The sequence below is a fragment of the Triturus cristatus genome, chromosome 5_2 (genome assembly GCF_964204655.1).
Source record: "Triturus cristatus chromosome 5_2, aTriCri1.1, whole genome shotgun sequence".
Lineage (NCBI taxonomy): Eukaryota > Metazoa > Chordata > Amphibia > Caudata > Salamandridae > Triturus > Triturus cristatus.
Window position 1 is genome coordinate 8,258,791 of NC_140588.1, and position 27,275 is coordinate 8,286,065.

Below are 27,275 nucleotides of genomic sequence, written 5' to 3' on the forward strand. Positions count from 1 at the left end.
TGCAATCGCCCAGGCACTACTGATGTACTCATTCAATCACTCAGGCACTATCCATGAACTTATTCATTCACTCAGACACTACGTATGCACTCATCCAATGACCCAGACATTGCCCTTGCATCCATCCTTCAAGCCAGGCACTACCCATACACTCATCCAATCCCCAGGCACTACCCATGCAATCATCCAATCACCTAGACACTACTTGTACACTCAACCATTCACTCAGGCACTACCTATACACTCATCCATTCTCTCAGGCACTACCTATGCATCCAATGACCAAGGCTTTACCCTTGCACTAATTCTTTGCCTTAGGCACTACCCATGCACTGATCTAAGCACCCAGACATTACACTTGCACTCATGCAATCATCCAGGAACTACCCATACTCTCATGTAATCACTCATGCACTACTCTTGTACTCAACCATTTACTCAGGCACTACTATGCACTCATCCACTAATCCATCCTATCCATACATTCAACCACACACACATTTATCCAAGCAATCAGTTTTACTACATACAATTGTTCTATTTTTAACCAGTATAGGTAGTTCCATAAGATCCTTTTTTAAGCTAGTTTGAGATTTCTTTGTATTTTCAAACAATTTTTTATATTGGTGGGCGTTTTTGACTTTAAATTTTTTTTTTTTAAACTTGAAGAGTCCAACATGACTGGTTATAAAAAAATAAAGAAAGGCAGACTGTCAAACTCAAAAAAAATTAACACTTGTGTGTTTTAATCAAGTTAACTATGGCATGAATGCATTGCTCTCAAACACACAGGTTTGCTTGACATTTCTTGCAGTGTATGGTAGCTAAGGCTAGCTCAAGAAAGATATGCGGCTGAGGCGTAGGTAGAACTTCTGCACCCGATGTAGATGGTTGATTAGGATCAGCCTGGGCAGCTTGCCCATTCTTTTCAACCTAATAAACAAATGGAATCCACCCACAAGAGATTGGCGATGGTCAAGGGTTAGATGCGTTTCCTACATGGGTGGGAAGCACATTGTGTTCTTTAAATACCCCTCACACACCAAAAGGGCCCTTGGTGTCATGCTTCATCATAGGGGTCTTCGCACCCCTCTACGGACCGTGGCGTGCTACTAACCAGCAAATACGCGGGAGCACTGATGTAACCTCTATGTGTAGTGCGCGAGGGGGTGAGTGGCAGGGTCAGAAGTAGATAGCTGAGTGAGTGTTAAAAAATACCTAGCATGTGAGGAATAAAAGGAATTTTAATAAACCTCCATGCCGGTATTATTAAAAACGTGAGGTGGAGGTGTGCTGTATTCATGTACAAAACCTCCTACGTGTGTCTGTGTCAACATGTTTCGAAGCGTGCTGGTTCTTCTTCAGGACGGGTACACAGATCCCTACCTTACTCACATGGACAGTATACTACCGTCTATACACAGAAAATATTATGTGTAGGAATATTGTTGCAAAACATGCCTATAATGTTCGATTGTACTGCGACAAGGTAATACCTTCTTATCAATCTGAGAAGGAAACACAAAAAATGTACGAAAAAAACATCAGGTGAGTGGAGATACTACCTACGTGAAGTTCGTGACCAGTAAAAGTGATATAAACAGTGTCTATTGATAACCTTGAGAAAGTAAGTGCTGGTGCAGTCACCTGTAAAGAAAGAGGACAAATACTAGACATACACAACGTGTAACATAAAACACACACACTCTATGAGGGTCAATTCCTATTAGTTACTGCAGGTTTACTTAGAATGGAAAGAGTCGTCAACACAAGAAAAATGTTCGCATACTTGTTATCCAGAAGTCAGAGGCATCATGAGCCTTCAGAACGGTAGGGACCCCATGCTATTTGCACTTGGTTCCAGCAGGAGTGGCCTCGTAGAAGCCGCTATGCCGTACTTACAACAGTCGGGATAATACCATGCTTGATTGTCCCCCCTCCACGGCTCCGTGGTTAATGTGAAGCTGGGAGCTCTCTGTATTTAAGCTGCATTTAATTGGCTCAATTTTCTTGCCGTATGTATGACCATTAGCAGCTGTGAATTAAAGAGACAAGAACCTGAAGCGGTTCCAGTGAGGTTAAACCCGGAACTGCAAGCGGAAAGATCCCAGTGGGACTAGACCGCTAACTATCTAACTCAGCGCATGCGCCGTTCTGGGCGTGTGAGTCAGCAAGGCATGTCTGAATTCAACGTGGAGGGTTGCCGCGGTAACATATGCCTGCGATCATTTGTTTTCAGGCGCATAACACGGGCACCAAGTTCATTAAAATGCAAGTAACTAAAGGATGTTGGAAACGAAGTATTTACACAATACGGGGATCTTTATAATGAATGAAAGATGGGGTTGTTCTGAGGGAACCACGGTGGTCGTGGTTCCTCCATGGTCTGTGTGTATGTCATCATAGTGTCACTGTTACTCTCCATGGTGTGTCTTGCTTCTAGTGCCCATCCTGCCTGACCTCCATGGTCATCTTGCTGCTCCTGCCCTGCCCCCTTGCCTCCAGCCCTCTGTTTCCATGTGCAGACCCCTATTCCCTCCCTCCTGGCTTGTTTGTTCCATTGTAATGCCCCTGATCTGTCCCTCCTGACCTTTATGGTCTGTTATGCTGCAGCTTTCTCTCCTGTCTGTCCATTATGGTCAGCTAGCTACCATTGCCTCTTTTCCCTCTGTTCTCTGTTGTCCATGTGCATGGTCCTGTCCCCTCCCTATTGCTTTCTATGGATTGTTGTGCTGCACTCCCGTCCCGCATGCCCTGTGTGGTGTATTGTGCTGCTGCAAACCCTGATGCCTGCCCTGTAGGGTCAGTTTGGTGCACCTCTCCATGTCCCTCCTGTCCTCTGTTATCCGAGTCCATGTCCCTACCCCAATTCCTCCTGCCTTCCATGATCTAATGTACCATACTTGCGAACATTTTGAACTTGGTAAAAGGGAGATTTTGAAAAAAACTGGGGTATTGATTTTCCCCTTTGAGTTGCATTGAAAAAGAGGCGATTGTAGACAGGAGACAGATCAAATAAAACCCATTTGAGCTTAAAAACATTGGACGTTTCCTGGCTGAATCTGGTCTGTTGGCATGTATGGTTGTACTACCACTGCCGCTTCCTTCTGCCCACAATGGTCTATTATATTGCCACAGCCTCTCTTGCCAGTCCTGTATTGTTGGTTTTTTGCCCCTGCCCCCCTTTACACTGCCCTCCATAGTCTGTTGTGCTGCCACTGCCCTTCCTGCCTGCCCAGTGTGGTCAAATTGTTGCCTCTGCACCCTCCTACCTGCCTTCAATTTTCAGAGTCCATGTCCCTGGCCTCTGCCTCTCAACAGTATCCTAATGAACAACTAGATTGCTAACATTCTATATTTATTACAAAAGTGTGGAACGCCTGACGTCATCTTGATGTAATCAAAACTGTAATACCTAGAGCATTTCCTTTAGAAATTACATATATGAGAGGGTCTTATTTGCATCAAAATTATGGTTAGTGCTCTAAAAAAATAAAACGAAGACATATTTTCTGAGTTTTCAAAAAGCGACGAAGCACTTTTAAATTATTTGTTATCTCAATGTTTTTTTATCCAGTTGACCACTTGATTAAATGTTTCACTTAGGGGAGAGGATGTGGTGTTCCTTCCAGAGCTGCAGACTTTGCAACTGGGGATCCAGGTTGAAGTTTCTGCTTCAGCTCGACATTCTGTGATTCTGGTCAAATCACTTAATCTCCCCATGTCTACAACCAAAAATAATTTGTTATTGTGTGATGTAACCAATGCTCATGTAAAGCACTCCAATACCTGACAAGTCTGCACTTTATAAAACTGCAAAAACACAAAAAATAAAAAGTGTTTTGCACACTTCTGTCATTGGGCTACATCTGGGCTACATCTGGGTGATATTTGTGCTGCATTTGGGCTCTTTTGTCTCTGGTGGCCATCTTGGGAGATTTCTTTGTTATGAAGTTTCCTAATTTCCTCATTTACTGCAGTCTCCTCAGTAGGAAATGCTTTCAGTTTTATACTTTGATTCCATCAAGAAGGTATTCAGATATGTCACACATTTGCCATAAATTCTGAATGTTAGCACTCTAGTTGCTCATTAGATCACTGTAGTAAAGCTACTGCTCACCACGGAAGTCTGCTGCTGGTATTAAAAGTGCATGTTTCAGTCTGCATGTCAGAATTTTTTTATGAAATAGAAGAGGATTTGAGAAGTCACTCAAAATGTTCCCTAATTTTTCCTGCTTCAGCACTAATCATAATTTCTATGGCAAAATGAACCCCCTCATTGTGTTCCTTTTTAAATTAAATGTTTTAAGTGTTCCCAGTTTATTCCAATCAAGATGGCTTCAGGTGTGCCATACTTTTGTCATAAGTAAGACAGTAAGCGCTCTAGTTGTTCTTAAGAACACTCTGGGACATTCTGTCATTGGGCTATACTTGGGCTACATCTGGGTAATATTTGTGCTACATTTGGGCTCGTTTGTCTCTGGTGGCCATCTTGGGAGACTTATTTGTTATGAAGTTTCCTAATTTCTTCATTTACTGCAGTCTCCTCAGTAGGAAATACTTTCAGTTTTTTACTTTGGTTCCATCAAGAAGGCATTCAGATATGTCACACATTTGCCATACATTCTGAATGTTAGTACTCTAGTTGCTCATTAGGTCACTGTAGTAAAGCTACTGCTCACCAGGGAAGTCTGCTGCTGGTATTGAAAGTGCATGTTTCAGTCTGCATGTCAGAATTCTTTAATGAAATAGAAGAGGATTTGAGAAATCAAAATGTGCCCTAATTTTTCTTTCTGCAGCACTAATCATAATTTCTATGGCAAAATGAACCCTCCCATTGTGTTCCTTTGCATATTAAATGTTTTAAGTGTTACCACTTTATTCCAATAAAGATGGTTTCAGGTGTGCCATACTTTTGTCATAAGTAGGACTGTTAGTGCAATAGTTGTTCTTTAGAACACTCTGGGAAGCTGCAGTAGAACACAAAGGAATCAACTGACAGTCTCTGCCCTTGTTGGATGTACATGTTTCACTGAGAATGTCAGACTTCATTCTCACATGACTGAGAAAGATAATGCGAATTTACAGAAAATATGCTCTCAGTTTAGCTTATAGATCACCTTCCAAACCTCTGTGGGAAAAGCATGAGAAAATAGTTTTCTCTCAAACATGATTTATGATATCCCAGCAGAAGGCTTTTTCACATGGTAAAATCACCTTAGAACACACCACAATTCTTAAAATGAGTATGGTACCATCAACAAATGATTTATAATGTAACTAAAGTCTTAAAACCTTCTATTAACTGCAATGCTTTTTAATGAGGTGCTATCATGTATATTGGTCCCAAGATGGATGCCAACACTTCTTGGATGAAGTGCTGACAGCCAATCAGATCTCACGAAGAGATGTATATATATGTGATTTTGCTTTTGATTTTAATTTTGATTTTCTCAAGAACTACTGAACGGATTTACACCATTTAACCAAAAGGCACGACTCTGAACCGAGGGCTACCTTTTTGCCAAATTTGGTGTAATTCCGTTCAGCAGTTCGGGCTGTAGCTGCGATTAACGGTTCCTATGGAAAATTGCATGGGGATAACACGTTTTGGGACCCCCCTTTTTTCTCGGCCCTGCTTGACGAATCACCCCGAGACTTTCAGGATAGGAGCGGACCGGAGCGCCCCACCAGTTTTGAAAAATTCGCGAAGATTCGTCAACCGGCGCCAAAGTTATTCCAAATAGAATGTTGTGGATTTCCTATGGATAATAGGTCCTAACTATAACTACCTACTGGCGACCGCCAGTAGATAATATGATTGAGTGGTGGTAACCATTCCAGTTCTAGTTAAGATATATAGTTATAATTTAAAACGTCAACTATTTGTTTATTCAATATTTTTTCTGATTGGGACTTATTGTAAATCCCTGCTTACACTGTTTTCGATGGGAGTGCTTCTGTACTTCTGAGTGATCATGTGTGGTGCTTGTTCTGACACCTTTAAGGTTGTAATACCTTTAATGTGTAGTTTGTGAATACCAATGGGCTTACTCTTATGTGGTTTGTGATTGGGTATTTGTAGTAGCCTGTCCCACCCATTTTCCAGCCACTTCCTTTTGTCCCTACCACATTTACTACTAAAACATAGGTGTTTTTGTGCAGGGATCAGAAAACAGAATTGTGGCTGCTATCTCCGCCCATAGGTGATGAATATCATTTTGTAGTATGTGACAACTACCACTGTAATTCTGCTTCACATACTACAAAATGTGTTTTGTAAATAGCCCCATGTTCTCAAATGGCACTCATAGCTTCAACCTGGTAGCTCTGGTGCCTGCCACTAGCTTCAGAACATAAAGAAACGTAAGGGTAAATAATTCTTAGTAAGAGGTTGAGTTTTGGCTTCATTTGAAATCTTTTATTAGAAATGACAGACATGGTGATTCAGACCCAAAAATGTTTTATGAAAGTCTTGACTAACATTAAATGTATCTAAAAATGCAACTGTGCTCTCTCAGCTACACCTGTACTTTTGCCACATCTCTCACATCTTTCTTTAGATGTCATGCTGTTGCATGCTTCTGGGCGTTCCAAGACTTCCATTTTTACACATGCCCTCAAGCACTGCCTATGTCTGAGATTATTGGATGGACGTAGATTTACTTTATGCTGAACATGTTGTTATTTGTTGAGGCAATGAGAAGACGTAACATCCTTGCATATCAGTTTAGAAACAAACACTGCCTTTAGCAATAAGGAACAGCTAAATCAGACCTAAAATAATGCGGTGTGTTGAATGCTTTGAAGCGTTTGATGGTACTCGAGTACACTATTGCAAAGATCTGAATAATGGTGGTGTTCCTACTGCCTTTATAGGAATCGTATGCCATGCTAAATAAGTATGAGCTTCTGGTGGCAAAGGAAGAGATGGAGAAGGTGGACATCCTTCGCTACTCTTGGGAAAAACTGCTTGTACGAGCAACAGAAGTGCAGAACGAGCTAGTCACTTTGCAGCCCAACTTCAGAGGAGAGCTCATCAGTACAGTACAATCTTACATTCAAGATTGTGAAGATTATTATTCTGATTACGAAAAGGTAAACATATCAGCCATATTTTCGTGTTTAACTAATATTTCATGCTTAGATTCCCATGCATGCAATAAAATATTATTATGGCAGGAGCAGATATTTCACCCACATGTTGGCTAACAGACCTGTTGTATCTAATATAGAGTTTAAGTTGGCTTTGCGCCCATACCTTGCTTATGATTCAATGGCTTTTCTGTCTATTTCACTGCTCTATTCCTAATGTGATGGCTTTCCTCCCTATTCTTGTGTTTTCCTTGCCCAAGGAGCATTTCGATCTTAGTGTTTGTATTGGATGGATGTATCAGACACTGCACTGCATGAATGACTATTTTCTCTCCCTCTCTATGTTGCTTTCTGCTCCCCTACTCCATTCAGCGCCTGCTGTTCACTGAAAAAAATGAAAGCCCATCTGGGCTGGATGTACCACCAGCTCCTGTATCCATCCTAAAATATTTTTTAAACCACTTGCAGGAAAGTCGGCGTCTGTTGCAGACCCCCCCCCCCCCCCCCCCCCCCCCATATTTTGCCTGACACTTGATGCACTTTGACTTGATGTGCCCTGGGTCCCTAAAAATCAGGTTCCCAGGGCTCATGTTCTTTCCCAAACCTGTAACTGCCCCTTGTAAAAGGTATCATGGGTACCAAGGGTACTGTGACATGGGAAGGCCTCAAAGGGCTGCTGCACCTATTGAGCCACCCTTAGAGGCCCTGCACCTTCACAGCCAGACGCTGCCATTGCAGGCTGCATGTTTTGATGCAGAGAAAAGTGAAAAGTCAACATGGGACACGTCCCTGTGTGCCATGCCGGCAACCCACTGCCTGGGTCCTAGGTCATTCACCCCTTTAGCAGGGTGCACTTGCCTCCAGGTGAGGGTACAGTTGCATGAGCACTGTACCGCCACAGTATCTAAGTACATTCTTAGATATTGTAAGTGCATTAAAGCCATAAAGAGTATATGGGAGTTGGTCATTACGAACATCACAGCTCCATAATGGCTTTACTGAAATCTGGGAAGTTTGGTAGCAAACTTCTCAGCACATTAAAGCCACACTTCTGCCAGTGTGGATGTTAAATATAATGCACTCAGAGGGCATCTTTGAGATGCCCCCTGAAAAACGACATGCCCTGATGTGGTTCCTTAATGGCTGCCTGCCATTTGCCACCACCAGACAGATTTCTAGACTCCTGGGTAGAGAGCCTCCGCTCTCTGGGTCCAGAAACAAAACACATTCTGGGCAGAGGTGTCATAGCTCCTCCCTCAGGATGTGCTGCGTCCACGAAAGGGATGCTTCAAAGGCCTGCCGCCTTTGTAAGCTGTCCCTGCCTATTGCTGCCCCCAGAAACTTTCTCCCACTGGTTCTGACCCTAACTTTGAGCGGGACAATCGGAGAGAAAACCAAGTTAGATGGAGAGGGGTGCCCACCTTTGTCAACCCCACCCCTCAGGTGGGGTAGGCGAGGTGAAACATACATCTCTGTCCCCTCCATTTTGAAGATGAGGGGACCGAGTCAATTAAGGAGAGGCTCATGCCCCCTCCCACTGGAGGGTGGCATAATAGGGGGTGTACTCACACCAAAAGGGACCTATTGGTCCCAACCTGCACACCCCTGTAACTCCCCTAAATTACGTCCGTCTACGAAGAAAAAGGACGGAAGAAGTCGCACAACAGAGCAGCCTGTGTAGAAGAACTGACTTGGCCCCAGCCATACCGGCCCGTCTGCAGTTTCTGGAGATCCTGCACAAAAAGTCCACTAGTCCTGCAACAGTGAGCTCCAGAACCTCTGGGAGGACTGACTGTCTTAAGAAGAGACCAGCTCGCCTGCAAAAAGCATCTTTATTCCAAAGAAAGACTCTGAGCCTGCTGTGGAAGAAGAAACTAGATGCCTTGATCCACCACTGCACCCATCGCCTATGGCCCGTGTCCAAGTGGCCCACAGGTCCCAGTGAGGTCCCCCAGCGCCCCAGAGTCCAAGTCCACCATGGGTTGACCCCCTCCAGCACTCCCCAACATTGCCTGCAGCCCCTGCACTGAGACCCCACCCAACTGCGAGTGGCCCGATAAGGTGAAATCCGACCTCAAAAGGCACCCTTGCATCCGACCGCCCTGCACCCTGGAGAAGAGGACCTGAGTTGCACCTATCTCCAGAGCCCTCCAACTTACCTGCCCGGCTTTTGGTTCCCCTTTGGAAGACTTCCTGGACCGAGCCTGGAACCAAAATCCCAAACCAGCAGACTCCATAGGAAGACCTCCTAAGCACCCTACACCCGACTGGCCAGTGCCGCTGGTGTTGTGGACTTGGTGCTGACCTGGGACCCCCTTTGCCCTGTCCTTAACCCTAGGTGCTTGGCTCCCAAGACTGAGTTGCCTGCCCGTCAGCAGCCCCTAACTGAGGTGCCCCCTAGCCCCATTGGCTAACAATGTGCCCCTGCACTCTGCACCCAGACACCTTAGTGCCGCTGGTGGTGCAATTTGAGTGCATGATTGGACCTTGGGGAACCTTGGTCCTAACCCCCAAAAACTATTCTTACAGGTTGTTTACTTATTTGTAAACTTATAACCTTCTTTTGCTCCTAGGAACCAATGTTACACGTTTTTGTTCCTAAAAATGTCTGTTGACCTGTAATTTGTATGGAAAAAGAGTAACTGTGCTTTAAACCACAAAGTGTCTTGCTTACATTTGTATTTAGGCTCCACAGTGTGATATCTAGGCATATCACCCTGAGTAGTTGATGTAATCCAAAAGTAATCTAAAAGCATTCCAAAAGTAATCTCCATGTACTTTAAACTTTTTTAGAAGCAGATACAAACCTGTAACGATTGCAATTTCAACCACAACTGCAGTTCCTTGTAAAGTTTTGTATTTGAAAGCATATTTCACTCACCTATGCCAAGTCCTGCTTGGTTCTACAAATAAAACATAAGTATACATTTTCTTCACGGTTGCGAACTCAGACATTGCCGTTAACATGTATTCTTACTGTGATGTTCCTAACCTCGGCTGAGGTGGACGAAATGTATACTTGTTGTTTTGGAGGTGAGCTGCCGTGTTGGAGAAAACCTAATAAAGAAATTTATAAATAAAGTTGGAATATTGCACCTCCCAAAAAAAAAAAGTATACCTTTTCTTCAACTTACTTAATTGGTCTGGATTCTGCCAGTGTGCGTAATCAGTCCTTGATTGAGTGAATTCAATAAATGCTTAACACACCTCCTGATAAGCCTAACTACTCGACCACACTACCACAAAGAGAGCTGTTAGTGATTATCTCATTTAGCCTCTGCTCCTCCCCTGGGGATCCCTTGGACTCTGTGCACACTATACCCTACTTTGGTATAGTATATACAGAGCCAACTTCCCACACCACTCCAGTATGACTGGCCATACATTCACACATACATGGTGCCCGCTTGTAATGGTTTTTCCTTTAGTTTAAGGAGCATGATTACAAGACGGCTATCCAGCTTGCTCATTCACATGCGCCAGCATTCTTGGAATACTTTTAACAAGACAAGATCAAAACCATTGCAATAGTGCCATCCCTCCTGTACGTGCATGCAAGATATCCATCTTATAATGATTTTATCTTTAGTTTAAGAAGAATCATTGCAAGATAATCATGACATGCCTGGAAGCATTTGGACTGACCATCTTGAAATGTTTTTTCTTTTATTTAAAGGTAAAAAGTCAATACAAGATGGCCACCGCATATTGGTGTTATTGTTCATCTTGCTGTTATTGTCCTCATAATCTGTACTTTTAATGCACTAAACTAACACAAGGAAGAGAGTTCAAGAGTACCAGCAAAATGGAGATGAAACAGGAGCGTTATAATCTACTTCTAGAAAAGGGGGTGAATTGTATTTCACAATGGTAAACTGGAGAGCATGTATTGATAAAATCCCACCTGCCTTTCTTGTAGTCTGTGCACACTGAGTGACATAGGGGGTCCTCCAGGCAAATGTATCCTACCTCCTGGAGCCTTAGCTGGGCTTGAGGAGCCAAATGAGCCCTCACAGGGACTTCCAGGGCAGACCAGCCATCTATCCCACATCATGCATTCCTATTGCATGCATGACCAGATGCCCTGGCTGAGAGTGACAAGATGGCGGGGCTTGAAGGATGCCTTCTGGATGCATTGTGTCTTATGAATGAGTTTCTGCTAGCTCTTGAATGGGTCATTGGTCTCCAGGGATATGTTCTCCAAGCCCGAGCTCAGCCTCATGCATGAGACTGAGGGGGGTGGGTCTCATGGAGCTCTGATCTAGAGCTGGGGCTCACATTTTCACCATGGAAAAGCAGAGGTACCTTACCTGGACCTCTGGAAACCTTCCAAGGCACTTTGCCACACAAGCAAGCTGGAAAAGGGCAACCCAGGCTGAGGCTTCCACCCCAGGGCCAGCCGGAGCTCTGACCCGGGGCCTAGTCACAGCTTTTTCACCCAGCTAAGCAGAGCATCCCTCTTGGGGCTTTCAGGCTCCTATCCTGAACAGTCACTAAGGAGCCTAGGGATTGAGGTCTCCACCCCCGGGCCAGCTGGGGCTCTGACCCAAGGCCCAGATAGAGCTTCTTAACCTGGCCAAGAAGGGGAGTCCACCCTGTCTGGGGCACTTTGATACACTGCAAGCCAAACAATGGAGACTTGGAACACGGGTTTCCACTCCCAGGCATGCTGGAGCTCTTACTTGGGACCCAGTCAGAGTTTCTTAACCCAGCCAAGCAAGAGAGAACTCCTGGTGCCTGCAGCCACCCGTTCCAGGCACTTTACGACTCAGCAGGACAGAGAATGAAGCCCTTGGATGGGGGCTTCCACCACCAGGCCAGCCAGAGCTCTGACTCGGAGCCCAGTCAGGGCTTCTTAACCTGGTGTCTACGGTACCCTGTCCCGGGCACTTTACAACATGGAAGGCCAGTGAATAGAAACCTGGACTGAGAGTTTTTACCCTGGTGCCAGCCACAGCTCTGATTGGTCAGAGCTTCTTCACTCGCTTAAAAAGGGGAGCCATACCCCAGGTCTGCTGGACCCCATCTCGGGCACTTGGAGGTACAGTGGGCTGGTGCATGGACCTCAGGTCCTGGGGGTCCTCATCTGGGGACCATCTTTTAAGCCTGCTGAAGCAGAAGAGCCCTCCCTGGGCACTCTGTGACATGGCAGTCCAGCACATGGACCTTAGGTGAGCCCTGCTATAGCTGTGGCCAAGGACCCTGTGAGAGCTTTCTACCTCACCGGGAGCAGAGTCTGGACATCTTGTTGTTTCTATGGGGCTGCCAGGACCTTTGCATCATCCGGGGAAAGCAACCAGATGAACTGTAGGTCACCCCCACCCTTGTCATACTAATGCCTAGTCTTGACGTCTGTGCACACCAAGTGACAGGGGACATTTGAGAGAATATATGCAGCATCCTGGAGCCTTGACTGGGGTTGAAGCTTCAAATTTGCCCTGATTGTACTTACAAGGCATCTCTGAATTTCGTACACTGATTCATGGCCGGAAATGATGTGCTTTGTTTATTTACGTACAAAACATCACTTGTGACTTTCGTATGGCGCGTTTTGCCCCACCCCTGAGGACATGGTACATTTTTCACACGTAATTTCACACACATCAAATTATAATTTTACACAGCCCTAGTACTTTTTGCCATTTTCTGGTCTCCTTAATTAGCTCAGACCAAACACCAAAATAGTTTGTCTACTATTTTAGTGAATAAATTCGACATGAATACTGTGGCATCAGAAGTACAATTGAGTGCGCTGGCTGACAGTACTTATGAAAATCCTAAACATCTGATTCAACATGATAATTAGCAGATATTTTTTACTACTGAGAACATAGTCCCCTGGCAGAAAGATTGGTGCAATCATGACAAGTAGCATAGTGTAGAAAAGTTCCCCTTTTTGCATGGTTACTCACCACTTTTTGTCTGACACTTGCTGCACTTTGACTTGATGTGCCCTGGGTGCCTGACAATCAGGTACCCAGGGCCTGTGTTCTTTCCCAAAACGGTACCTCTGTACCCAGAATTGGCACATCTCTGGCAACAGGTAAGCCTCTTGTAAAAAGGTAACATGGGTACCAAGGGCACTGTGACCAGGGAAGGCCTCTAACGGCTACAGCACCTATTATGTCACCCTTGGGGGCCCTGCACCTTAACACCCACACACTGCCACTGCAGGCTGTGTGTTTTGGTACAGAGAAAAGTGAAGAGTCAACATGGGACACATCCCTGTGTGCCATGCCTGCAACCCACTGCCTGTGGTCTAGGTTAGTTACCCCTCGAGCGGGGTGCACTAGCTCACAGATGAGGACACAGTTTCATGTGCTCTGTACCCCTACAGTGTCTCAGTCCATTCTTAGACATTGTAAGTGCAGTAAAGCCATAAAGAGTATATGGTCTGTGAGATGGTCATTAAGAACTCCACAGCTCCATAATGGCTTTACTGAAACCTGGGTAGTTTGGTGGCAAACTTCTCAGCACATTAAAACCACACCGATGCCAGTGTGGTATTTAATGTAAAATGCACTCAGGGGGCATCTTAGAGATGCCCCCTAATAACGAACAGCCCTGGTGGGGTTCGTGAATAGCTACCTGCTAATTACCACCACCAGACCGGTTTCTGGACCCCTGGGTAGAGGGCCTCCGCTCTCTGGTTCTAGAGACAAAGCCCAGCCTGGGCAGAGGTGTCATGCCTCCTCCCCAAGGAAGGGCTGGTTCCACGAAGGGGAAGCTTCAAAGGCCTGCTGCCTTTGTTGGCTTACCCTGCCTTTTGCTGCCCTTAGCAACTGGCTCCCATCGGTTCTGACCCCCACTTTGGGCAGGAGAATTGGTGGAAAAACCAAGTTAGGGAGAAAGGTGTACCCACCTTTACCAACCCCACCCTCAGGTGGGGAAGGTGAGACAAAGCCCACATCCCAGTTCCCTCCATCTTGAAGATGAGGGGACTCAGACAATTAGAGAGAGGCTCATGCCCCCTCCCACTGGAGGCTGGAATAATAGGGGGTGTACTCACCCCAATGAAGGGACCTATAGTAACACCCTGTAACACCCCTAAATTTAGTATTTAGGAGTTACCCTGAACTGTGCCTCTTTAGATGCGAGAAGAAGGACCAAAGAGCCGTGCTGAAGAAGAAAGAAGAGGACACCAACTGCTTTGGCCCCAACCCTACCGGCCTCTCCCGGCTTTGACCTTCCAACAGCAAAATCCCGGCGTGTCCCCCAGAGCACGGATGACCTGTCCTGCCTTCACCAGACTGACACTGTTTCCCATGAGCACTGTATTTGAACAAATAAGGAGTCCAACACAGAACCCGGATCCAGGCGGCTCCGCGGTTATGCACCACTCTGCAACTGAAGCCCGCAGCCTGAGTTCGAGTGGCCCAACATCCCGAGGATGTTTACTCAGCGATCCTGACCTGGGATCCGGTGATCCCTGATCTGCCTTGAGCTTCAGGCGAATGCTTGCAGCCTAAACCTGAGGGGTTCCCCGACTTCAATCGGACCTAAGAAGACCTGTCGCCTAAAGACACCCCTTCATCCGACGCCCCATGGCCCTGGGTTGCCCAACCGGCGGTGTCCAGTCATCCCGAAGAACCCAACTTACCTCTTCTGCTGGTGGTCACCATCAGGAAACCTCCTTGCGGAAACCTGCAGCTTTTCTTCCAAACCGGAAATCTCAATTGAAAATCACAGGGCTTCCAACATCTCCTTAGCACTCTGCATATGGCCACCTTCGTGCCACTAGTGGTGCAGCGCCTGTGCTGATTGTTGCCCCTGCAGTGCTGATCTTACCCCCCCAGGAGCCTTGCTCCCACAACTGAGTTTCCTGCTTGTAAGCAGCCCCTGACCGAAGGGCCCCCAGCCCCATTGCTAACATTGGGCCCCTGTTCTCTGCTCCTGGCCACCCTAGTGCTGCTGGTGGTGGACTTTCAGTGCAAACTTGAACCTTGGGGAACTTTGTTTCTATCGCCAAAAAGCCATTATTGCAGGTCGTTTGATTATCTGCAAACAATAACATTCTTTCCTCCCATAGGAACCCATGTTATGATTTTTCTTCCAAAAATGTTCCAAGCGTTGAACAGACTGCTGTATGGAAACCAAAGTACCTTTGCTTTGAACCACTGTGTGATATCTAGACATACCACCCTGAGTAGTCGAAGTAATGGAAAAGTAATCTAAAATTAATCTAATTTTTAGGTCTTGCATACCTAGCGCTGGAGCACGCATGCACTCCTCGCTCTGCGAGGCTTAGTGTGATCGATACACTTTTAGAAGGGGACTTGAAGCCCCGCCCATGATTCCTATTGGTTTGCGTCATAGTGCATGGTAAACGGTGGCTTCTCATTGTAAAGGAGGCTTCTTAATCCCTCCTTGTTACAGCCCTGTCTCCTTTTGTCCCCGCCCACCCGGACTGGATCGTTTACTGGCAGAGTAACACGGTCTCCTTTGTAACTCCGTACTCACTATGGGCCATATTCACAAGGAACTATCACCGAGTTAACGGCACTTCATCGCAGCCAAAGTTGCGATAAATCTATCGCCACATTCACAAGCTGTTGTTAACATCCCACAGCACCAGTTTACCTGCGATAGCAGCCGCAAAAAACATCGCCACCGAGGGCCCCCACAACTATCGCTAATGAGATGCAGAGTAGGTGTTCCCGTGCCAAAAGCTGCGACACCACTCCACAACGACCTGACAGAACTGCAATAGGAACACGAAACAGGTGATAAGACGCGTTAGCAGCAGGAAAATAACACCTGCTCTGACCTGGTGCTAAGTCAGACCACAGCCTGCACCACAAAAGGGAGCACAGCCCACAGCCACGCCTGAAGAACAACAGATGCACCCGGGCAACTGAACATGCAGCCCGGAGGGCCGAAAGGGAAACAACACCCGCCACAACCACCCTCAGGTCCCCCCTCCACGACAACCCCCCCCGACCAAAGACATGCCACATCAGCTACACCCAATTACATACAAAATTATCCGCATGATGTCGCAGAATCACAACTGGTGACATGCATGTGTCGTCACAAAAATGAGCATCACACATTCATTTCCAAAGCAACAAATCAAACTGTATTAATTAAAATGAACACAGAAATTAAATGCGGCTCCCCTCGGGCCAATCCATAGGTCACAGCCTGCAAGACAAAAATCATGATGAGAAGGTGTGCCCTGTGCACATCAAAGGACAGAGAGATAGCGAAGGAGAGAGAGAGGAAGAGGGGGAGAGAGAGAGAGAGAAGAAGAGAGTGGGAGAGAGAGGAAGAGGGGGGGAGAGAGAGAGAGAAAGAGAGAAGAAGAGAGTGGGAGGAAGAGAGCGGAAGAGGGGGAGGGAGAGAGAGATAGGAAGAGGGGGAGAGAGAGAGAGAGAAGAGAGTGGGAGAGAGGAAGAGGGGGAGAGAGAGAGAAGAAGAGAGTGGGAGACAGAGAGAGAGAGAGAGGAAGAAGGAGAGAGAGAGAGAGAGAGAGAGAGAGAGAGAGAGAGAGAGAGAGAGAGAGAGAGAGGAAGAAGAGAGTGGGAGAGAGAGCGGAAGAGGGGGAAGAGAGAGAGAGAGAAGAAGAGAGTGGGAGAGAGAGAGAGAGGAAGAGGGGGAAGAGAGAGACAGCGCCACCCCTGCGCACCCAGGCCACACTGCTCACCTGCTGCCACTGGTGTGTTTCCAACCACTTGCCTGCATGTAGTGCAGTCCATTAGGTCACACATCTGAGACAGACCCGTCATGTGAAACGGAGTCCAGATACATGTTTGGCACAGTACACACAATCACACAAGACAACATTGCCTGCCTGCCCATGCACACCCAGACAGAGGCACCCCAGCCTCTCCCGCCGCCCATCGGAGCATGCCTGCCCATGCACACCCCGGCGTGCAGACAGGAGGTCCCACCACGTGCCACTGCAGGCCACAAGCCCGGGGCCCGCAGACATGGCACACTCCAGACCATGCCGCCCCGCTCTGCAGGCTACCAGGTCTCACGTTTGGTGCTGGGTCTTGATTACTCCATGGCAGAGGACATACCAGGGCACCCGACTTCATCTCTGGCTGCACACCCACTCAGCCCAATAGGTGCCTCCAACTCTGTGATCCTGGAAGTGAGGCCACGTGGCGGTAGGACCATGCTGCCCGCTGGCTCTGGCCTACACTGCGGTCGAGCAGTGCACACAAAACCTGAGCTGTCCGGACTGCCGGGACGGGGCATCATCGCAGGCTGCACACCCGCTCAGCAGCTTAAGGTGCCACTGACTCAGTGCACCCAAAGTCACCGTCCCATGGCGGGGTGCCTGTGCCGGCCGCAATGCTCCAGGTGCCACTCACTCTGTGCAAGCCCAGTCAGCGCCACGTGGTGGCAGGCCCGTGACGGACGCAAGGCTTCGGGTGCCACTAACCCTGTGCGCAACAACTCATGGGCCCTTCATGATTGAGAACCGTGGAGCGTCCGTCATCCAGTCACCACCGGCAGAAGGGAATATGACGTCGTCGGCCCCTAATGTTGGCAGAGTCACATGGCCTGTGACGCCTGTGCTGGATGGGTGTGTTGTGCGTGCAAACCTGCCCTCAGGGAGTGGCTGTGACATGCGGACAACTAGACCAGTGACCTGCACACCACCAGTGAGTACTCCTGCGATGGGTAGCAATGAAGGCCCCCCATCGGAGCGTAAGAGGAGTGGTCTGGCCTGCCATACGCCGGGCCAGCGCAGGGCTTGCAACAATGACACGTGGGATCTGGGCGTGGTTCAGTCCATGTCCGGACATGGAAGTGACTGATGCATGTGTCCCTGTTGTAGTGTTCACGGGACCCGGTACACAATATGCTATGTAGCACCCTCTGACTGGCTTCCCAAAGGATGAGCATCATTGACGCAAGGGACATCACTGTCCCTACATTCACCCACACATTCGTACATGGATGATGAACAACATAACACAGCAGTGCGTCACTGGATGTTTATTGCACATCCAGTGCAGTCCTGCAGCTGGAGCGGTACAGGGCAATCCCGAGCACACTACACAATATGGGCCTGTGGAGGGCCAGCCAGAGTCCCTCCGGGGATTACAAGTCCTGCGGAAGAGGTAGGGTACAGTCCGCAGTGTGGTCGCCGTGTCATTGGTCATCAAACAGGATATGGCAGTCCATGTCGCTGTCCAAGGTGAGTGCATCGGAGTGTATCGAGGGTCAGTGTTAGGTCTTGGGGCTATGTGCGGCACCAAGCAGGAACACACCAGGTGGTGGAAATGAATGCTAGTGCCTCCTGATCACAAACCGGAGGGTCGCTGGCTTCTACTTGGGGGTTGGAGCGGGGGGTCTGGGATGGCACTGCGCGAGCGGGTGTCCCTCTCGGATGTGCATCGCGGTGGGCAGCAACCCTGGCGGCGCCCATCTTGAGCGCCCCCTGGCATCGACCAGCTCGCACTCGGGCTGCCCCCTAATCCTGCTTCCGAGGGGCTGCCCCCACCCCGGCCTTCCACTGTGCATTTCACCCAGCTCGCGACCTAGGCGGCCACCTGCCGAACCAGGAGACGGCGCGGTCTAACCTCGGGTTGGGCACTTAGATGCAATCAGATGATTCTGGTGAATTCTTTGGTAGGTCCGGGCCACTTGCACTGCGTCCGGAGTCGCCCACACTGCAACTCTTGGAGCGAAGTCACCCCAGGCCAGGGTAGTGGGCGGAGCACTCCCGGGTCCCTCCTGCAATCCTGGCCCGGGAGTGGGACCCCCTCGTGTTGCGCAGAGGTAGCGCTCTACTCCCTCACCGCCGCCCCCCCCCCCCCCCCCGCACGGAGCGGCATGGTGAATTCTCAGTAGGACTGGGTGCTGCGATACGTGGCTTCTGCCGCCGCCGATTATGCTCAGAGCCTGAAGTCGCGTCCCCATCCAATTCTCTCCATTCCCACGCATTGTAATTATGGTGCGAGGTTACGCCTTCTATTAACCTCATGTATTGTAACGTTTGCTTTTGTACTATGCTCACTCGTAATTTTCTCCTCATGTATCATTACTGTTCCTATTAGAAGCGCTCTGAAACCTTCGGGTAATGTCCGCACTATATAAAAACGCATAAAATCAAATCAATTGTCGGGTCGAGTTCGCACTATTATCACATATTGGCAACAAATCACTACGGCACTTTTCGCCAAAGCGCCGATTACATAAGGAAAGGATGCAGCGTCATCACCTGCGGGGTTGTAGCTCAATGGTAGAGCGCATGCGGTGCATACCTGAGGCCCCAGGTTCGATTCCCCGGTAGCTCCGCTTCGTGCACAGTGCTGCCGACCTCGGAGCGGGGGACCAGGGTGCGAGAGTCGGTATTGTCTTTTTAGGTCTCGCCTGACCCAGCGCATGCGCTGGTCTGGCGAGACTTATTGAGAGGGCTCCAAAAAGTGCTACCAGGCCAGCCTAGAGCTACAGTGCATGTTCGCGGGCGCGCGCTGCTTTTACCGCGATTACTTTCACTTTTGCGGCCGCACGGCCGCTTGGCATAGCCAATAGGTCTCGCTTTTGGGACCTTATAAGTGTTTAGTTATGCAACTGTTGCATGGCTAAACACTTATAAGGTCCCAAAGGCGAGACCTATTGGCTATGCCAATGCTTGTTGTATTCGCATCCAGACGTCCTGGACGTTAAGGGGTGGGGGGGGGCTCCCCGCCTGATTGTGCAATGTAATTACGTGCTATGTAAGCGCTCCAATACCTTCGGGACGAGTTCGCGCTAGAGAGTTCGCCCCCCCTGCCTGCTGGAACCCGGCGGAGATGTCCTGGATGAAAAGGGGGAGGGGGGGGGGGCTCCCCGCAGGATTGTGTAATGTAAATATGGTGCTATGTAAGCGCGCCAATACCTTCGGGTCGAGTTCGCACCGCGCTAGAGAGTTCGCTCCTCCCCCCCCCCCCTGCCTGCTGGGACCCGGCGGAGATGTCCCAGACCACATTGGAACTAAGGGTGTGGTTCGCATCGCGACCTACAGCAGAAGTCAGAGTGCCCAACATGTGCATATTTATTTCTCTGTTGGCAAATCTGTGGATATTAGGAGGGAAATATTTACACAAATATACTGATGGAAGGTTCCTTTATAAATGATAATATTTGGACACCTCTTCTACATTAACAAGCAACCCTAAAATAATCAAACCGTGGGGTGATTTGTTCAGGAACCTTTCACCTCTGGTGACTTATGTTCACCTGGCCCAAAACTGGGCGGATTTGGCAGCTCCGTCGCTGCAGAGGATAGTGTCAGTCAGGGAGCCTCGTGCACGCAGCCGGCTCCTCAAGAAATTGGACGTTCAGAGTCCAGCTTGGAAGCTAAGCAGGGTCGGGGCTGGTTAGCACTTGGATGGGAGGCCTGTATGGGAACACCAGGGTGCTGCATCCTTTGCATCGAGTTCAGGGCAACTTTTGCGGGCAAAATAGGATCTTAGGCAGGCAGCGCGGTATTACTGGGGCTGCTCGTGGCGGTCGCCCCCATGCTTCGCCCCCCCCCCCCCCCAAAAAAAAAGGCTCTCCCGTTTATGGTGCTTCTCGGCTGGGGTACGATTGCTTGAAGGGTTTGGTTCTCCAACTGGGGCATCGTCTGATCGCTACATGCTTTCATCTCCTTTACTTCATCATGCTTACGAAAAAGTGTCTCTCAAATCAGTGTATTAACACTTGTTACACAGAAAGTATGGAAATGTCACTTTTTGCAATCCTTTACTTCGGCAGCTATTTTCAATGTTTGATCCCTTTCCCTGCCAGTGCCATCCACAGTTGAATGACTGACACAGGTAACATCAGTTACAAATTACGCGAGCAGTAAGAAGCGATTATACGAATGTTCAGCAGCAATAGTAGCCAACAATTTTAATCGGGAAGTCGGTGCTTCCCCCCTAGTAGCCTAAGGCAAATGCAGCATTGCAGCTTACAATGTAAACGGGTAAAAAAAAAACTAAAAAAAACAATGTTCATGGCAGGTATGATGTACTTGCTGCATCATAAGCAATATTGTCTGTCAGCGTGCTCAAGTGAAAGCTTGCAAAATTATTTACAGGCTCAGTTGCTGCTTATTTATCTTATGCAACTAACAACCATTTACAAAGCCAACAACCCTGACGTGTCGGGTATGATGTTCTTGCTGAATCATATATCCTCTTGCAATGACAGAAACAGCAAAATACCAGTCTGGAGGCACATCACCTAGGCACAGAATAGCTCCCTCAAGCTCAGAGGGACCCGGGTGCAGGTACTCAGGGGGTGTCACCAGGGGCAGGTTTACACAAGGTTTTATAGTTGCAGCGACACAAGAGGGGACACTGGGTGCATCACTCATGTGTGGTCACGATGTGCAAGCACACACAAGGTGTCTCGGCCTGCAAAGCAAGGCACCTTTCCTGGTTAGAGGACCAGCTTTGTCCTGGGGGAGGCCATGGGTGCTTTCGGCACAGTTACCCACCCGGCTTGGAACACTGATCATTAATTTTGTGTCCCCGAGTCCCCAAATAATGAGCATGGGTAGCGGGTGCCCTGCACCCCGGTGATGTTTTTGCGGTTTTGGAATGATTTGAGGTGTGCTTTAACCCTTGTGCATTTCTCTTCACAGTCGGTGGTTAATTCGACTATAATATATGGTGTTGATGTTATGTCTGTCATCTTGCTGCCAATCCCAGATTATTGCGATGGGGTGTGCGTTTCATAAATGTGCAGGGTGCCATTGCTGAGATTGTCAACCGTGTCCTCTGGGCAGCACAGCGGGATTAGATAGGCTGTGCAGTCCTCACAGGTGAGGCGAGAGGTCAATCTGCTTGGGTCAGCACCCGTCTTGGGGGAATTTTGACATAGTTCAGTGTCAGCAAAGATGTGGGCTCATCGTTAAATGGTTTACCTTTCGTAATGAACTTGGTGCCCGTGTCCGCGCTACAGAAACGAGCATGCATAATTAAGTTACTGTCGCGTCGCCCAGGCGCCTTCTTGCTCATTTCCAGCCTGCTCCGGTTATCCTGCTTTAGTATATTGAAGACTGCAGGGGGAGGGGCTGGTAACCGTTTCAACCCTGTCATCGAAGCCGCAGTGTTATGCACTTTCCGGTTGTGCAGTAACGGCCAGTGCTCCAAGACCTTAGTGGTGTAAGGAAGGTCTGTGCTTCAGGGTCTCATAGGCAATGAGGGGGCTCTTAGCGGCAGCCAGCTAGAAGGTGGTCGGCTGCACCGCCAGCGTAAGGATTGTACATCGCCAGTCCGGCTTCATAATGGCTGTTCCTTTCCAGTTGGGCCATGGCACGTGCACATGTGACCCTGTTTTAATCCGCTTCTGTTGGTTCAGCTGGTTAGCCAATAGATGGGCTTGTTGTAGGTAGTGCTCCTTTTGTAGTAAATATAGGGATGCAATGTCATGTGTTCAGTGTGGCATGTAACTGGAGCTCATATTTAACGCTTCAACACCTTTGCGTTCACATACATTTACATTTGTATAATTGAGATGTAATTCTCAATGCGCGTTAGATTAACGCCATGAATGGTGATCAGTCAGGCTTTTCAGTGAGCGGTACACCTAGTAAATGCGCGGTGGGCTGGTGGCCGGTCTGTATGCCATAGTCGTTGCCTGAGCAAGCTGGGTAGCCCTGCAGATTAGTTTTAATTCTTAAACAATCCTTGAAGCCTGCGCAGGGCTCCCTCTGCTCTGTTGGTGTCTTTTATATTAGCCGGGTCCTCCTGGGACTCTTCACCGCTGTGTCCGGGATCAGGTGGAAGGTGTCACTTCGCCTTCAGCACCTATGCTAAGCAAAGTTTTAAGCTTAAGTGTTGAGGGTGATTTAATTTTCCCGGGTCTTTCAGAAGGGCTCCATAGGGTAGGATGACCCAGCGGCAAGGAGCAGCTAGGGTGGTTTACGTGGGCTTAAACGACTATGAAGAAAGTATGCATCGCGGGGCCCGGCTCACACTAATGTGGGCGAAGATCACACACACCATAGGTGCCGAGGTCTGCACCAATGCTAAAGGCCTTGGGGTCCCAGTTCACGTCTGAATCGGCTATGGCTTCAGATGCTGAAAGGATGTCCGTTGTTATTTATTCGATCGTTAAACGATTAGTTACTTGCGGTGTTATCCGCGGGTGTAGTGTGAGGCTCTTGTTGTCTTTCCATCGTGTCTGTTTGATGCGGGATGGTTGTTATTTGGGCACAGCTGTGCGGTGGGTCTTTCCTCGTAAGATTGGGGTTAGCCTGACTTTAATCTCCCTGTTTGTCACACATGGTTTTTATGCGGGGGGTGTCAACAAGCCCTGTGCCGTGAGGCGAATGGATGGCATGTAGTTTTCTGATTGATTTGTTAGACCTGGTATTGTGGCAAGCTCGCACATGATCCTGCTCATAGGTTGATTCCGTAGAGTTTGGGGCAGGTTACAGGCCGCATCTTGTCTCTGTGGGGTTGAAGTGTGGTCGGGTCAATTCCTGAGGAGAGCCATTATCGCTTGGTATAACTGGGCATGATATACCAAGATTCTAGCGAAGGCAGGTGGTGGTACTTATCGTGTATTTGATGTTTGTCTCACTGGCAGGCCGCCATGAAAGGGGACCATGTACCTAGGTCACACATCAGGCAGTGCCAGGTTAACAGGGAAGATTTGTCTAGAATAAACAGGAGTGGATCCCACCACTGTTGGTTAGATGGGATGCTGTCATATCTTCCTTTTCACTGGATCCCCTTAATCCAACACTCCTAATGTAAGCTGAGGATGCCTGTTGTTGCTGGCAGACCTGCTATTAGTTATTAAAACACCAGGTACTATGATTTATTCGGTTGTACCCAATTCATAGGTACTTACAGGACGCATATGGTTCAATACATACTCCTTTGGACAGGACTGCCCCATCTCGATCAAGGGGAAGTAAACATTATATGGGTTGGCAAACTTGCAGAACATCGGTGGTTAGCTCACACACATGGGTGTTCTGGGAGTTTGGGGGCAGGTTAGCATGCATCATCTTGTCACTTTTCTGTCAGAGCCAGCAGACCCCTAAGGTCACAGCGCACTCAATTACACGTCATGTTGGAGGTAGGTCCAGGATGAAAGGTTATGCTGAGTGAGGCTCAAATCCAAAGCGATTGTGGTACCTTTCCGAGGGGCACAGCTGGTTGGGCAGTAGGAAATTTTACAACCAGGGATCCCCTTCCTTTATGTCATATCCTGCTTATTCGTTGTTTCAGCAGAGTATGGGGCAGGTTATGTGGCCCAAACTGGTGGGTTTGATGTTTGGTCGGGTCAATCGACCGAGTACAGCCAATTTTGCTGGGTATATCTGGGCAGGTAGGAAAGCCAGGCAAGAATTTAGCAAGAGCGCAAAGGCAGGTAGGGTACTTATGGGGTATGTGATGTATTTTTCACTGGCAGGCTGCCAGGCAGGGAGACATTGTACCTAGGTCACTTACATCAGGCAGAGATGCCCAGTGGAAGCATGTGGGGGACTGCACAGACCAGGATACTGCACAAGTTAGATGCCGGCAAACTGTGGCTGCACTACTGCAGATGGCATAATTAACCTTACTGATTCACAGGCGGGTTATGGTGGTGGTCAGGATCACTCCCTGTCTAGTTTAGCGGTGCTAGTTGTACCATCATTAGCACCTGCAGCGGCTCACAGGGGTAGCAGTAAAGCTTCTTTTATTTTGCCTGGGATGGGAGCTGGCAATGTCATAAAGCTTTGCAGCCAGAATCTGATTAGGCCAAGACGTACCTGTGATGGTGCAACGGGCACTAAGCTGTAGAACCAGCTAAAGTTTCAACATAATCCTGGTATACCGTAAGTTATAAAGGTAAGGCCGTTGGCGACACGTGAATAGGCACTTTCTGTCAGCTGGTGCGGGTGTGTGCTATTCCCAAGAGTGCGGGTTGCCTTGTTAGTGCTGATATGGAGGGGATGGAGCACTTATACGGACATCTACCAGAGCACATTTTGCAGTCATTGTTAGGTTACATTGATTATATGGCTGGCATGTTACCAGTTGCTTCAGTTAAGCTAAGTTACCTTGGGAGTTGTCAGCGAACAGTCGGACTGCAACGTTAGGGGTTAGCCGGTTGGCAGGCCGTTTAGATGTGTGCTCTAACTCCGGCATGTCCAGGTATGGGTTATGGTGCCTAAAGTCGGCCCTGTGATGCAAGTTCACAGGCAGGTGGAGCGTCAGAACGGAAAGGGGTTTGGGTTCGACCGCTGGTTAAGGTTCAGATCCTGGTCGCTGCACCTAGCAGTTCAGCTTTTTGAGGTCATTGAAACAAGTACCATTGAGTCGAGTAACAAGAACATGTGCAATTTCTTCCGCCCTATAGCCTTGGCTGGCAGCTATGCAGGTTGTGGAAGTTGTCATCCAACTAGGGCGATATGGTCCATATGATTGGGGAAACCCCTGGGTTAAACACAATTGGGCTACAAAGTATTAGAAGAACACTTGGCAGGCCCAGTATTCAAATAAGAGAGGTATTTATACTTTGGTTCCCCTCTGGTTCACTCTGTCCTGTCTGCTCCCTGGTATACTAGCAGAAGTTTGGGGAGGGCAAGGCTTCACATAGGGTGGTGACTGACGGAATGCGATGGACATACTCCGACTAGTGCTAGACTCAGATAACTGAAAGAGGAAGTAAGGCGGGCTTGTCAACTCTTACCTTCACCCGCATTGGCACTTCCGGGCAGGAGTGGCTTGTCAAAGGTATTGCAAAGGTACGTCTTAGGTCATATCAGTCAAATATCCACGGGGAGTTTAGATAGGATGGGGGCACCTGTCCAGAAGGGGCATGCTGGCCTCCGGTCCTGTATGGGCTAAGACTTGTTTTGGCTGAACCTGGGAGAGGCCCGGTATCAGCATGTTGTAAGTAAAGAGGCCTACCTTGGTGGGGGGCCCTGGTTGTGACGGTGGCCACCCCCAGAGCTGTGGAGGAGTTACAGGGCGATCCAGAGTCTGCAAGTTACCAAGGGGTACTTCATGCAGCAGCACAGTATGGTGTAATTTGGCTCATCAGACGGGCAGGCGGCATAAGGGTTGGCCTGCCCTGGGATCGCCCGTAAGATTACCCAACATGTTGGCATATTTGTTATGCAAATAAACCTGCAGCAATTTTCTCCACTAACAAGGTGTCGTGTGGTTTATTGATGTATTGTGCTGCATGATAAGTGACTACAGTTGCCGATATTGGCACTATGTGCTCTGCCCAGGATAACACAGTGTAGTGACAACCTGGGGAAGCCGGGTTTAGAACTCAAGGTTCCCGGGTCCAAAGTCACTAAAACGCACACACTGTCCCTAAAAGTGCTGATGCACATACTGTGTGTGTTTCCTAGCCTATGTTTGTAGGGTTGTGCAGTTTGTGTTGATCTTAGCTTGTGATGCAGGATATTGTTTTTGTTGTTGCAATTTTATATAGCGCAAACTCACTTGAAGGTATTGGAGCGCTTTACATGAGCACCAGTAACATTACACAAGGACACCATTTCAAGCTTGGAAAAATGCACCTCCTTATTAATCACAGCCGAGCTATTACTGCGAAGGCAGCTTAGTGGGTCATTGCGACTTATATGAAGTGAATTCTCTTCTACTAGCTACTCTACAGTGCATATAGGCTGCTTCAGAGAGCTGGGTATTGCGGTTCTGGACTCCTGCAGAGCCCGTTTTTCACCCTTCCGTGGCCGATAAAATGAGTACCACTGAGTTGGGAGCCGTGGTCGCGGGATGCAGCTCCGTTCGATGTGTCCCTGATAAAAAATGCCACAGTGAGTGTCTCTGCCCACAGCCCTGGCAGTGGGTGCCCAGGTGGGTCTTTGAGACACTCAGAACCGACGAGGGGCGGGAAGCTCCACGGAAGGAGCACATGCGCCACCCCCTGCCGGGTGGTATGTGGAAGCGCCCCCCCGGACGGGCTTCAGCCTGAGAGGTGCAGGGCTGGCGTATGCCGCTGCCCTGCTGGAAGGTGTGGACAGACAGAACCCCTGCCTGTATCCCTATCTCTGTCAGCGCGCCCATCGCTCTGTTACTCTCGATTTAACGGTCTTTCTCTGTCTGTATTTCTTTTAATGTCTCCCTCGCTAACCTTTCCCAATCTCTATCTGCCTGCCACCTCCCCGTATCCAGCCTCTGTCATTCTGCCTGTCACTTTATATCTGCAGCACTCTCCTCTCTTTCTATCTGTCTGTCTCTTGCTGTGCTGCTCTTTTCCACCTCTTG

The 27,275-nt window shown here is 48.4% G+C and overlaps 1 protein-coding gene across 1 annotated transcript in view; it reads left to right on the forward strand.

The window, feature by feature from the left end:
• DNAH5 (dynein axonemal heavy chain 5) overlaps nt 1–27,275 on the forward strand; it is a 5,853,083-nt gene that overhangs the window by 2,089,784 nt on the left and 3,736,024 nt on the right. Inside the window, exon 25 of the mRNA XM_085606747.1 lies at nt 6,880–7,098. Coding sequence (XP_085462873.1) covers nt 6,880–7,098 — 219 coding nt within the window. The remainder of the gene's footprint in view (nt 1–6,879; nt 7,099–27,275) is intronic.